Raw genomic sequence first — 12,189 nt, forward strand, 5'->3', positions numbered from 1 at the left:
ACAAGTGCTCTAGTACGTACGTGCTGATGTAAGTGTTATATACATCGAGTGACAACTATAGCTTTACTATTTGAGCTAATAATACGACAAGCGGAAGAATTGTCTGATCCTCAACTGTTATACTCTATACACTATAAGTTAGCGATCTCTGCTATATATAAAAAAAATCCGAAAAAAAAAAAAAAAATCCGGAAAAAGAAAAAAATATATATATTTTTTTTTTTTCCGGATTTTTTTTTTTTTTTCGGATTTTTTTTTTTTTTTTTCGGCTTACATGGCCGATCAATATGTAAAAGGAAAAATAATTTCATTCAATATTTCGCAAAAAATAAGCTGACTTTGTTTGGCCTTTGACACTAAAAAAAGGAAAGCTTGCTTCTTATAGGATGAGTACCTAATTACATCATATATATGCACACGAGCTCAGAGATCTGCATTTCAGAGAAACGACACGTCACACGTCGAACTGCCTGCTAAAAATCCAAATGATTCTACAAACAACTTAGGTTCCCGTGCAACCATTGTTAACTATAGTTGGAAATTGTGTGGCTCTAAACACTACCTCCTTATCAATATCGGAAAACCAATGGCCCAGAAGACGCCATCTTAATATTTACATATATAGAAGATATTTATCTTCTATGCGCACGCCCGATCGTAGTCTCCCGTACGACTCAATCGAATAAGATGGAATTCGAAAGGCCTAGAAATGGTTCCAGCAGTATAAGATACACCGCGCTTTTCTAGACTTCTTCTAGAACGCAGTTACGGATCGTTAAGTAGCGTAATTAGCGTAAACGGCGTGTTAATTAAAGTACAACGTTTGAACGAAGTCTAGTTTCAAACCAGGCGGCGCGAATTGTGGAGATTTCATGTCGCCTCTTATAACTTGGATCGTCGGTGCTCGTTGGTTAGTTAGATCAAACCTATTTCTTTGCTTTCAGTCTGTAAAAGGCTCGGAAGATATGTATAATAATAATAACATTAATTTGAATTTTACCTTTGAACAAAGATTCTACAATATTTAGCGTGTTACCTGTCTTCGGACGGTCCTCCTTCAGTGACGAATCGTACAATTACGGGTCTTTCCGAACCTGCCACAAAACCGAAGCCGAGCTCGTGGTGTCGCTCCAAAATCACCTATTGGCAAAACAGTAGCCGAACATTTTCAAAAACCAATACTGTATGTAAAAAAAGAAACAGGATTTACGTTTATTTTTTTTTTTTATATGTGTATAACTTTTTGCTGTGCGGACACAGTGTACGATTGTCCCACACATCCAGCCTTATCTGACAAATAAAGAAAAACCCATGCTTCAAAAAACTACTGAATTGCTAGCGTTTGTACTGCGGCACTTTGTCTCGTGACGATTTTTCCAAATCCAAAAATTAACCATCGCATTAAGGTATACCTCAGTAATTGACTTACTTCTCTTGGCGATGGCGGTGGATCTTCATGGACGTAATCCTTAAGTGGGTTATGGTAGGTAGTTGTCTTATTCACGTGGTTGATATAATAATCCACTCCCTGCATTAAATCACGACTTGTTTAAAATAACGAATGTCAATTGCGACTCAGCTGCTCACTATACTATTTACGACATTTTTATCTATTATCTGATATTATAGAATTAATTTGAATGTACAACTATCTAACATACTTTAGCATCTACGGCTCGCTCCCACCCGTATGGTAGAGATGGGTCTCGCCAAGCTTCCACTGGAGGAACCCACGAAGTCGTCCTTGTCTCATGACTACAAACCATACAAAACCATATGCAACATGCTATTAGTTTAGGCTTTATACTCTATTCGAATAATTAGAAATCAACCAATCGCACTAAAACCTAGAACAATATAAAGAGAGATCATCTCACTAACAAGCTTTCGCTGAAACAGGATTGGAAACAAAACAATTTTCGGAAAATCCATCTACGATTTAATCTCTAGTATCTACTAATTATAATATGAAAATGAGAAAAATAGATCCCACTTAGTTCATAGAACGCCTAGCCATACTAATAAATAACTAGAAATTAACACAAGAATTGAATAAATTAAAAGATAGGAGTTTTCGCTGAACAAAGAGAACATTGAAAATGACCTAGAGCGGAGCCTGTCACAGTTCTCCGAGTGAGATTAAGACAAAATGGGTCAACGTATCGATAGGTTGTCTTTTCGTCTCCGATAAGTACAGATTTCAACTCACTTCATATAATATATCCTTTGATTGGAGGTTATATGTGCTGTACAAGCCCTTCGAAGTAGCGACTGGATGTTGACCAGTTGTTCTTCATGCTGTGAAGCTGTGCGATTCGTTTGTGTCGAAGACAAGGAGGAAGTGTCCTGATCCCGCATTGCTCCCTCGGCGATGCCACCAGTGCTGCCATTAACGTCTTGCAGCACAACTCGTCCGCCAAGGTCATCTTGACGAATCACAGTGGTTTCCTCCGTTTGATCGGCGGTAATGTCTCGTGGTCCTGTTGATTCCACGTCGGTGTGGGCGTCCCATCCGCTCTCCAAGGCTTTTTCCTTCTGAAGGCTGCCAGAGAGCGGAGCTGGATTAGAAGATATTACTGCCACGGGAGCTACCACAGCCACTGATCCGGATCGATCATGAACCTGTAAGAAAATATCGGGTAAAATAATACGAAGACAGAGGCATGCGTTAAATCCAAATTACACTCAACTTCCGAAATCTCCTTATACGACACGAACGATGTTCATGCGTATATATGTATACCGATTACAAAAAGTTTCGTCTAGGTTACGAGTATGGCTGCCAAACTAAACTGTCCTAACGGGTCGTCATTTGGCTACTTTGATACAGTGGCATACGAGGTTCGTTTTCATAAAGCATAAAATGTCTCACCAGATGCCCTTGAATAATGAAAAATGATTTGCTTGAAGGGTGATGCCTCGAATAAGGAAGTTGGCTTTAGCAATAGGAAAAAAAAACTGGGGCCCGCTTCTTGAGCGCCGACGCTTATATGCTTGTCAGAAGTTGCTTTTGTCCGATAGTGGATTTCGTTGTACTGCTTCACTTTGTTGCGAACTTCAAGTGTCCGTGTCATGAGAAACAACGAATTCCGTTGCGTCTGATCTGTTGAAGGGAGGCTTTTCGAAAAAAATCTATTTTTTTATTCGATAAATATCACACAAAGGGCGACAATCGCGAATTACCCATTAGATACGGCTGAAAGCGGTACACACATTGGACGTAGGTAAATGTGTCAATGATTCAATACGGTTCAATATATGAATTGCCGAAAAATGATTGACTGTTCTTCTAACAGATAGCTTCATATGCTTCAGGTAGTACGAAGTTGTATCGGCTCTGCGTGTCATTTGAAAGCTGAGATTTGGCAATAATAGATTGATTACAACTGTTGAAATGGTTTTCTTCAGACCCAATAGAAAATAGGCAAGACATTGCTGTATTTTATTTCGACAGATACAAAAATGCTTCGCAGGCCCACGAATTAATTTATGCTGTTTATGATCGAGATGCTTTATCGGACAAACAGCTTTAGGATTTAGTTCTACGAAAAGTTCGAAACGAAGAAGTCATGAAATTGTTGTGATAGTTAAGCCAAACCGCCACGTGAATGGCCGTAATATCACCAAGAAGCTGAACGCACACCCCAAGTTCGAAAGTTTCGAAAAAAAAGCTAACACGCGAAAAACCCCGATGTTCGTGTACCACACGAATTGACGTAAAACAAGTTACTCGATCGTACTTCCATCTAAACGCAACAGGAAATCAAGTCGTTCCTAAAATGGCTGATCATAAAAAGTGAATCACGTACAACAGTAATGAACAAATAAATCATCTCTTAGATAAGTTAATATCTTATTATATGCTGTACTTAGTTAAATTACCTAAGGCGATTTAGGCGTAGTAAATAAAAGATGTCAGTCGATCGCTGCTACGGGAACGATAAAAGGCTAATTCCTTTATCAATACTGATAAGACAAATACGTCTTCGCAGCATAAAATAGACAGCTGAACTAGCCGCAACAGCAAATGCTGGTAACTCGAATGTAATCGTGTAAAAGTTCCTTGTAAAACACGACTAGTCTGCTCCTACCCCGTTGGCGTTTCGAACGACTACTTCGTAACGCACCATCACCTATACACACGGTTCAGTCGTAGTTTGACCCTCCCTAACCTAGGAAACCTTCAAATAGCTCCATCAAATGTTGAATGATTACAGAATCGCGATTTTCGCTGTTCTGATCTATCGAAAGCTGAAGTCCACAATGTCAGTCTTTGAATAAACGATCAACAAAGGCCAAGTTCTGCCAGCTGAGTTTACTGGACCTCATCCTTGTAATCGCTACTACTGTTACTGGCTACCAATACTGCCGTTATTGCCTCTGCCACCACTTTGCTTGATAGTATATTGGATTGAAATAGTTTATTCCATAGCGCGGCTTTAGCGAATTAATGATGAAAGTCAAACGTCCATCGCTACCGACTGTTTGTGGTGAATCATGGCTCCGTTGCCATTCGTCAAGACTGTTCATAGACGTCGCTCCCTGCGTAGGCATGCCCAATGCGTCATTAGCATACGATCAGTGTAACAACCAGCCGATCTCCGACTGGTTAACTATAATATAACAGAAACATGGTTCCGTTATTCCATTGATTCAGAAGTCGCTACCATTTCCACCCTTCTGAAGATCACCCCCGAACAACTCCCCCAGCTAACAGCAACAGTGTTCTGGACTGTGCTTATAGCCAACGTCGCCAATGGGACGACAGTATCATTAACTACGAAAGCAGAGAAAGTGAAAGATAGACAAAATCAAGGATGATTAAATATAGTTACTAATGAGACCGAGGTTTTCAGAAACCGCCGCAGGCGGCGAGAAACTGGCTAAATGGAGGAATAGTTGAAAAATGGGGTGAGTTGCAAAAAATCTTCGTTAGGATCGCGGCGTAATTCCTTCGACGGTATTTAGAGTGACTGGGTAGATGGCATGTGTTTGTTATACATGCAAGAAAAATGGCGTCGTGTTTTCGGGATAAGATGCTGCCATAATGACAGCTGTAACCTATTGTGTTGGTTAATTAGTCAAGACTAAGATTATCCTTCGCCGTATTATAATCGAATATAACACGCTACGAGACCCCATTCTTTTTCGAACGAATAATTTTTTTTTTTTAAAAATTCGCTAGCAATTTGCCATTGGAAAAAAGTGTTGTGCACAGAATGCAGGTTTTTATTTTCATTTAAGCCGTGGCCGATGTTGTGTCGATTGCCCCGCTTTGTATCAATAGTTCATACTACTGTCAAGAGCTATGAAGCGCCGAAAACTGAAAGATCGTAGCTAAACTGTTAGTTACGCAGAAAACATTTAGACAGCCACCTTCCAAGGATGTGCGGAGCGAGTTCCTTGCCATAAGGATTAACAGAATGAGGCACAACGGGGATTACGATCAGGAAAGGTGGAAGACTAGCGGTAGGAAGCATTTTTCTCTGAAGAAAAAGGTTGGTTCTTAGTTGGCATACGGATGCTGCCTTAAACATGTAACTGTTTTCTTTTCCCCCACTATAAGAATATGTCTCTAACTGTGCAACCTCCTTCCGCTGTGACTCCTTGTCGCACCACCCTGTATATTGCATGTGTGAACGCGACAGACGAAACTCTTTTGCAACCAAATGTTTAGACATGTACGGGTCTGTAAAGCTATAATACGGTAGCGCACAAGGCCCTTCTTCAAAATTGAGGTGCTTTACAATGGACCTCAGTGGGCTACATGTAGTACGACAGATGCACAATAACAATTAACAATGACCAGACAATAAACGCGTAGTAACAATTACCACGTTGAGGAGAAAAAAAATAATGCAACAGGCAAAATGATTAGGCTCCCAGAATCCGTAATATCTAATAAACACCATCATGATTGTCCTAGACAACTCACGACGGTTTATTCAGACAAGGTACAGTCTTTTTCGGACCAACGTACGAAGATGGATACCTGGGTCTTAACGATTGTCGACATGATATTACCGGCGCAGAAAATCCAATTAGTCGATCACGATACACGGGCCAGTAGCATTCTTTGCAAATTTTTTTACAGGAAAATATCGGGTTCTCAATTTAAGCCAATTCGCACTAGCTACCCGTGATATTCGAGATGTATGAGATTTGAATCGGGGCGTAGAAACATTTCTTCGCTCCGCCCTGGGTCTTTGTTGGTTGGCGGTCACAACGTTCCTGTATCTTGGCTCAGTATACGAAATGAAATAACACAAAGCAACTGTGAGCGGGTAAATAATAGGTCCACTTAGCGCCTGTTTTATACTAATACTACGACAGTTCAACAGTAAGGGGAAGGTGTGTTCCTGACCGCGGTGACACAATCTAGCTACCTCAATGAAATTTGTGGCCCGAATCCGAACCTCAATGTCCCCGGCCCGCTCAAATGCTCTCAAGGTATTGCAATCTGTCTAATAACCTAATGAATATCTCGGACACGCTTGGGCACCCAGCGTTTTCAGTCGCGTTCGGCGTGGCCATTCCTAACTTGTCTTCAAAGTCATCCCAGAGAAGAAACGAATGGTCGGAGATGTTTTGTTTCAGTTCACTATTGCCATGTGATGTTGGCTGTCTAGTTATCGTAATAGTAAAAGTACTTTGTGAAGTTTCTACTTTGCAACATTTCTAAACTAGTGCTCCAGATACCGTAATTGCTACTGCCTGCCATATTCGCCGCATTGTTCCCTTCCATTCTTGTGTTATCCTATCTTCTTTCCTCCTCCCCCCGTCAAGTGTTCCAGAAGAACAAGTGCTTGATCCGGGGCTGAAATTGGCCCCCAGCTGAAGGGATATCACCGCCTTGGTCACGGTGTGCCCGCCAGCTTTATTGTTAATACTAAAAAGCATTGTACGTCATTTTCAGACCAGCGGTACGGATCTTAGCCGGGAAGGAGTACTTCGGCATCTTTTTCTGTTGCCATCCACCAGAATGCTGATGACGCACCGCAGAAGCGCATCCACCACTAACAGTTAGCCAGGGTTAAAGCTGTTGGCTAACGAAGTCCTGACTGAGTTTGGTTGTTCAATTTTCTACGTTGCATTTGGCTGACGCAGCCCTGCGTGCCCCAGATATCAGAATGCCCCACATACTGAACCATATCCTTGCCTTCCCGTTACATTAGTTGTTAGCTAACCACGCACTGAGAAACTACTCGCTACGCTGCCCCAGCTACCGTTTTTGCGGTATTCGAACCCCGAGCTAAACCCTGAAGTATTTCTCGCGAACAGTCGAAGCCCATAGAAATCGTGTGGTTACTGTGGCTTAAGGGACTATGTTTCGCTTCGGTTCAGGTTGTTTCGTTTGAACGTCGAAAAGCAGCCGAAAGAACCGCGAATCATTAGTTTTCCACAGGCTGACTTGTGCCGCCACAACCGCTCTGACTGCTACTACTACCTACGACAGACAGCCGTTCGCAGCAGCAGCAGCAGCAGCAGCAGCAGCAGTGAAAAAAATCCGTTTTCGCTGCCTTCTTTCCGCTTCGTCATTGCACGAGGCGTCCTGCAACCTCCGCGCAAGAGCAGAAAACGGTTAACAGCATAGTTATATACATATATTAGTAACAGATATGAGGTTTATAAAAAGATGATGAATCCTTGCGCAAATAAACGTTCTTAACTCAAAAATAAAAACATGTAAGTATGGTTCGCTAAATACTGCCACTTCGGCGCCACACCCTAGCTGACTAAGACTTGCACAGCCGCAAATTAACGGAGATTCCTAAATAAAGAACAAAAATAGCTAGCATATGGTGCGCTAGCAAAATAAGGGCTTGCCACAAAAAACGAAGGCAGACATAGGAACAGGAAGGATACTGCAGTACAGACAAATCGATTTACCATGTTTTTAACCCGATAAACGCTAAAAACGTTAAGTTAAACAAAAATCAGAGAACCGAGTAAAGCAGAGAATGAAATCATAAAGCATAGGTTTGGCCGAAGCATAGGTATAACTTCTGGGTGACCTTTTTTGGAGTAAACAATAAGTGGATTACTATCAGATACCATCGTATACATACATGTACCATATCGCAAGCCATCAAAAAATGTAAAGTCTATTATGGATAAAAGCAATTGGTCGGAAACAGAATTTATATTTAAGAATCACACAGCACCATCTTGCTCTCATCTGAATCAAACCAATGACAAGAGAGCTATAACAGCAGCGACGCCCGCAACAACACGCACGCAACGAAATTTCGTTCAGTCGCAATATACAATGGGATCTAAAAGGGGCACGTTAGTCCGTCATTTCCGCCGTCACTCGATCGAGACCCGTCCATGAACGGGTGAAACGCCTGACAACAGTACTTCGTACCCTCGACCACAATATAGCAGCTATCTCTTGGTTCCACTTCACGCATTTTTCAAAAGTATATTATTATTACAAATATCTTGAAATACGCGCCTGCTAATTTTCATGCAAGTGTATAGGTTACGAAATTCATCCGCCATACAATCCCACAGCTGCGCAAGGCTATTACAACGAACTTCTCTCCTAAGAAAATCTTCCCTTTTAACTATTTACTGGCGTGTTTTCTGGCGTGATGTTGTGTTGTCCTACACGCGAATAGGCTAGGGTTATCTCATACACGAAGTGCAGATCGCGAACGCCAGAAGTTATAGAAAGCAAAGGTAGAACTGAGTATGTATTCGTACGTCGGCGTTCGCTTCATCTGCATATGAAATTTCCCCATCTGTTTCGGCGGTTCGCTGACTCGGTGTCACCCCTCGTGGTCGACAACGGGTTATATCATAAGATATTAACGACAAAAGAATCAGCAGCAGCAGTAATGATGCTGAGCACAATCACGTTCGCTGAGTGAGCTAATTCTGGGTTGCAATCGAGTTACGCAGTCCCGTTTAGCCACTGCCAGCGGTCGCTTCCTCATTTCTGTCGAATGATACCAGGACACAACACTATATTCAGGATCGCTATGGCAACGTCGGCAGCATTGCGAGCATGACGCTGACAATGGGGCGGAAAAAAGCGAAGACCCCAGCTATATCGGAGTGAACCAACCTATACTCACGAAGACTGGGCAGTAGCAGTAGCAAGAGTTACAACAACTACTACTATAACAACATCGTTGACGATTATGTCTTTGGCAGTAATGGCGGCAACAGCGGGGGCGAAGCGATGGACACCCCGAAATTCGCGTTTCCGGTCACCGAACAGCGACACGACAGACACGTCAACAGCGGCAGCAGCAACAACAGCGGATCGACGCTTAAACTAAATATATGTTACGTCCCGTTCTGCTAATCTGGTTAACTGCATTGCCGTTTCAGACACACGATGGCCTTTCCCAACAGGAAGCGATCTCACTAAGTATTGCTAACCAAGGTAGATACGCAAACACGAAATTACCATTTCGTCATGGCGGGGTAGACTAGCTCGCGATAACACGCTTAACCAATACTGCACGAGTACGCCTGCATCTTTCTGGTGCTGCTCTTCCACCATGAGCTAGGGCGAAGCCTAGGTCCAAAGTTGCAGAAGGCCGCCAAGCAGCTGTACTGTTGGAGCTCTGCCAATTTCCTGACATCTACAACTGCAGAATAAACTAATTGTTTAAGTTCTCCTCTCGTCTTTTACTATTACTGCTATTGTGCACGCTGTCAGATAATACTAATTTTACTAAAATTGTGTTCAACGTCATCAGCATAGCCAGAAGTCGGTACAAACACGGAGAAGGCCGGTTGACACTTATGATGGCTGATTCGAAAGGAAGGGCGGGCAGACGCATTGTGCAGGTAACAGCCATCTACTTGCAAGTGCCTCCCCGATTTCAAAAAAAGGTATTGAGATTCGTGGTAACCACAGCAAATCCAAATTCGAGTACAACTTTACGTGTGAAGGGTGTGCTTACTTGACAGATGTAGATCATTATGTTAACTTTAGTCCAGGCAATGGATAGAAATGTCTAAGCGAGAACAGTTCACACGAACTTTACCTACACAACTAAATATGATCCACCCTTTTTGTAGATGCACACGCATTAATTAAACCGATGGGTAATGCCGACCTCCCTGTACATGCGGCAATAATGTGGGCCCACCTTTTGCACCACGTGCGTTCGGAGTCAGTTGTCTGCTTTGTTGAATAATCGTGTTTGACAAGAAAGAAAACAATTCGATTATAAGAAAAAACTGGACCATTTTCATTGAGCTTCACCGCAAGGCTCTAATGTCCGAAGTAATCTATTCATTCTCAGAAGAAGAACGCACGGAGAGTTAAATGATTCGATGAAGACACAATGGACCCATCGCTACTGGATGAAACCGGATTACAGACAGATTACGCTGTGAGGTTCGTTCATTTACATACATGCGAACAGCAGACAAACAGGCAGGAACGTCTGGTCTAACTGCTCCGCTCAAGAGTCAGGGGATCGATTAAGCATAACCGCTACCTGTCATTATTTTCGTTATTACTGTAGAAAAATGAGCTTTTCAGCTTTCCCCGAAAAAAACAGATCGATAATATGATTTTAAAACAAAATCTTTATGCTGTTGTAGTAAACTACAAATGGAACTAAGTTTGCTAATCCCGAGAAAAGGAGAAAGGACGTTGGTGGTTAGCGCGAAAGAGCTACTATTACCAGCTGGCTCTCTTATGCGTTCTTTATATGGGGGAACGCATTGTACGCGGGGATTATGCTAAACGCTCACGTTATAGCGATGACTGTCCCATAGCAGAAGTATTTATTTTATTTTTCTAGATGCTACGTGGCGCTGGTGAGCGACTACTAGGTAAGGAGATAGGAATACTATAAGAGGCTTATTTTTAAGCCTTTTTTAAGTGAATTATTTTGATTAGATTCTGAATTAGCGATCTTTGATTGTACACAAAAGTAGAATAAAACAGCGTCTTTCTTTTTTTAATAGTAACAGTAGCATTATTTTGATTAACGCTGAATACGTTTCGGCTGCGGCCTCCAGCTACATTAAGCCCACACAGATATGATCACATACATAATTCGGCAACGTTTCATATAAACAAAAGTCGGAGCGACGCCTAAGAAAATGAATGAACTATTCTTCGTTTTTTTTTTTTGGTCTGTTGATTTCTATTTATATGCTAAACGGATCTTCAAAAATTTCCACCGCCGTGCCTTTATTCGAATAGGGACAAACTCATAAGCAACAACAGCTACGATAATATTTCTAGTATTACTCACGTATGCGTCTCGTTACGCTAGGGACGCAGGCAGGGCGTAAAGAAACTCAGCTTTATCGCTTACCCTACTTTTATTTTTGATTCTACGATTGTTACTTTCAACTAAATATCCATGAAAAAAACAAATACATACATCTGCCTGCGGCAATCGATTTTGTTCAGTTAAGTGACAGCGGCTGGCGCTGAAGTAATCGCTGACGTTATTGATCACCACACCCTTAGTAAACTATGCACCTTCATTCACCAAAAACGTTCTTAAAAATTATTTTTTAAAAATCTTCTTACCTAATGTTTGCTAGTTAACTCTTGACCGCCACGTCGTTGAATTTGTATCAGCGAATTTGTCCACCAGGCCTAGACAAATACCGGCGGTGGCAGCACCGTCGACAGTACTTAGGACAGCTTGTGGCCGTCTAATTAGGCTTTAATCTAATACTGAATACCGCCACCGATATAACTGTTCTAGTGAACGAAAAGCGTACGACAACTCAATTGTGACCTGGCTCAAGATAAAAATCACATATAGATAAATGCGCCATTTTCTTAGAAGCATGTACTTAATTAGATTGTAGTATTTCTCCCCATGATGCTCCACTGGTAACGTGCTTGGCTAATAACATTATGATGATATGATCCGGTATAGTATTCGCTGTTACGGGGGTAAACGTGCTTCGTTTTGTGCTGGGGACCAACCATAAATTTGCTGAACGCCAGTGCCGCCCATAGAAATTGAAAGAGAAAATTTAATAGAACCCATAATATTCGAGTAAGCACTTCCCGCAAGAATTGAACCAAATATGCTATAGTTACTGCATTATAAGTGCGGTTGGGATTGCTTAATTTAGATTGCTTACAAAATCATTGCTGAAGGCGAATGTCCGTGGTTGAACTACTTTATTACTGTTCGTTTCATTGAGCTTCGTACAAATTACTCTTCTGTTCCATTAGATCCGCTT

The 12,189-nt window shown here is 41.8% G+C and overlaps 1 protein-coding gene across 4 annotated transcripts in view; it reads right to left on the reverse strand.

Annotated features, from left to right (window-relative positions):
• Positions 1 to 12,189, reverse strand: part of LOC111259644 (uncharacterized) — a 72,490-nt gene that overhangs the window by 16,543 nt on the left and 43,758 nt on the right. For all 4 annotated transcript variants that reach the window (XR_015310684.1, XR_015310685.1, XM_022831812.2 and 1 more), the window contains 4 exons: positions 2,210 to 2,622; positions 1,662 to 1,755; positions 1,430 to 1,528; positions 1,037 to 1,140 (listed from right to left, as the gene is read on the reverse strand). Coding sequence is in view for 2 of the 4 variants with exons in the window: in XM_022831812.2 (XP_022687547.1) it covers positions 1,037 to 1,140; positions 1,430 to 1,528; positions 1,662 to 1,755; positions 2,210 to 2,622 (710 nt within the window). In the remaining 2 variants the exon portion in view is untranslated. The remainder of the gene's footprint in view (positions 1 to 1,036; positions 1,141 to 1,429; positions 1,529 to 1,661; positions 1,756 to 2,209; positions 2,623 to 12,189) is intronic.

The sequence above is a fragment of the Varroa jacobsoni genome, unplaced genomic scaffold (assembly GCF_002532875.2).
Source record: "Varroa jacobsoni isolate VJ856 unplaced genomic scaffold, vjacob_1.0 scaffold_355, whole genome shotgun sequence".
Classification (NCBI taxonomy): Eukaryota; Metazoa; Arthropoda; class Arachnida; order Mesostigmata; family Varroidae; genus Varroa; species Varroa jacobsoni.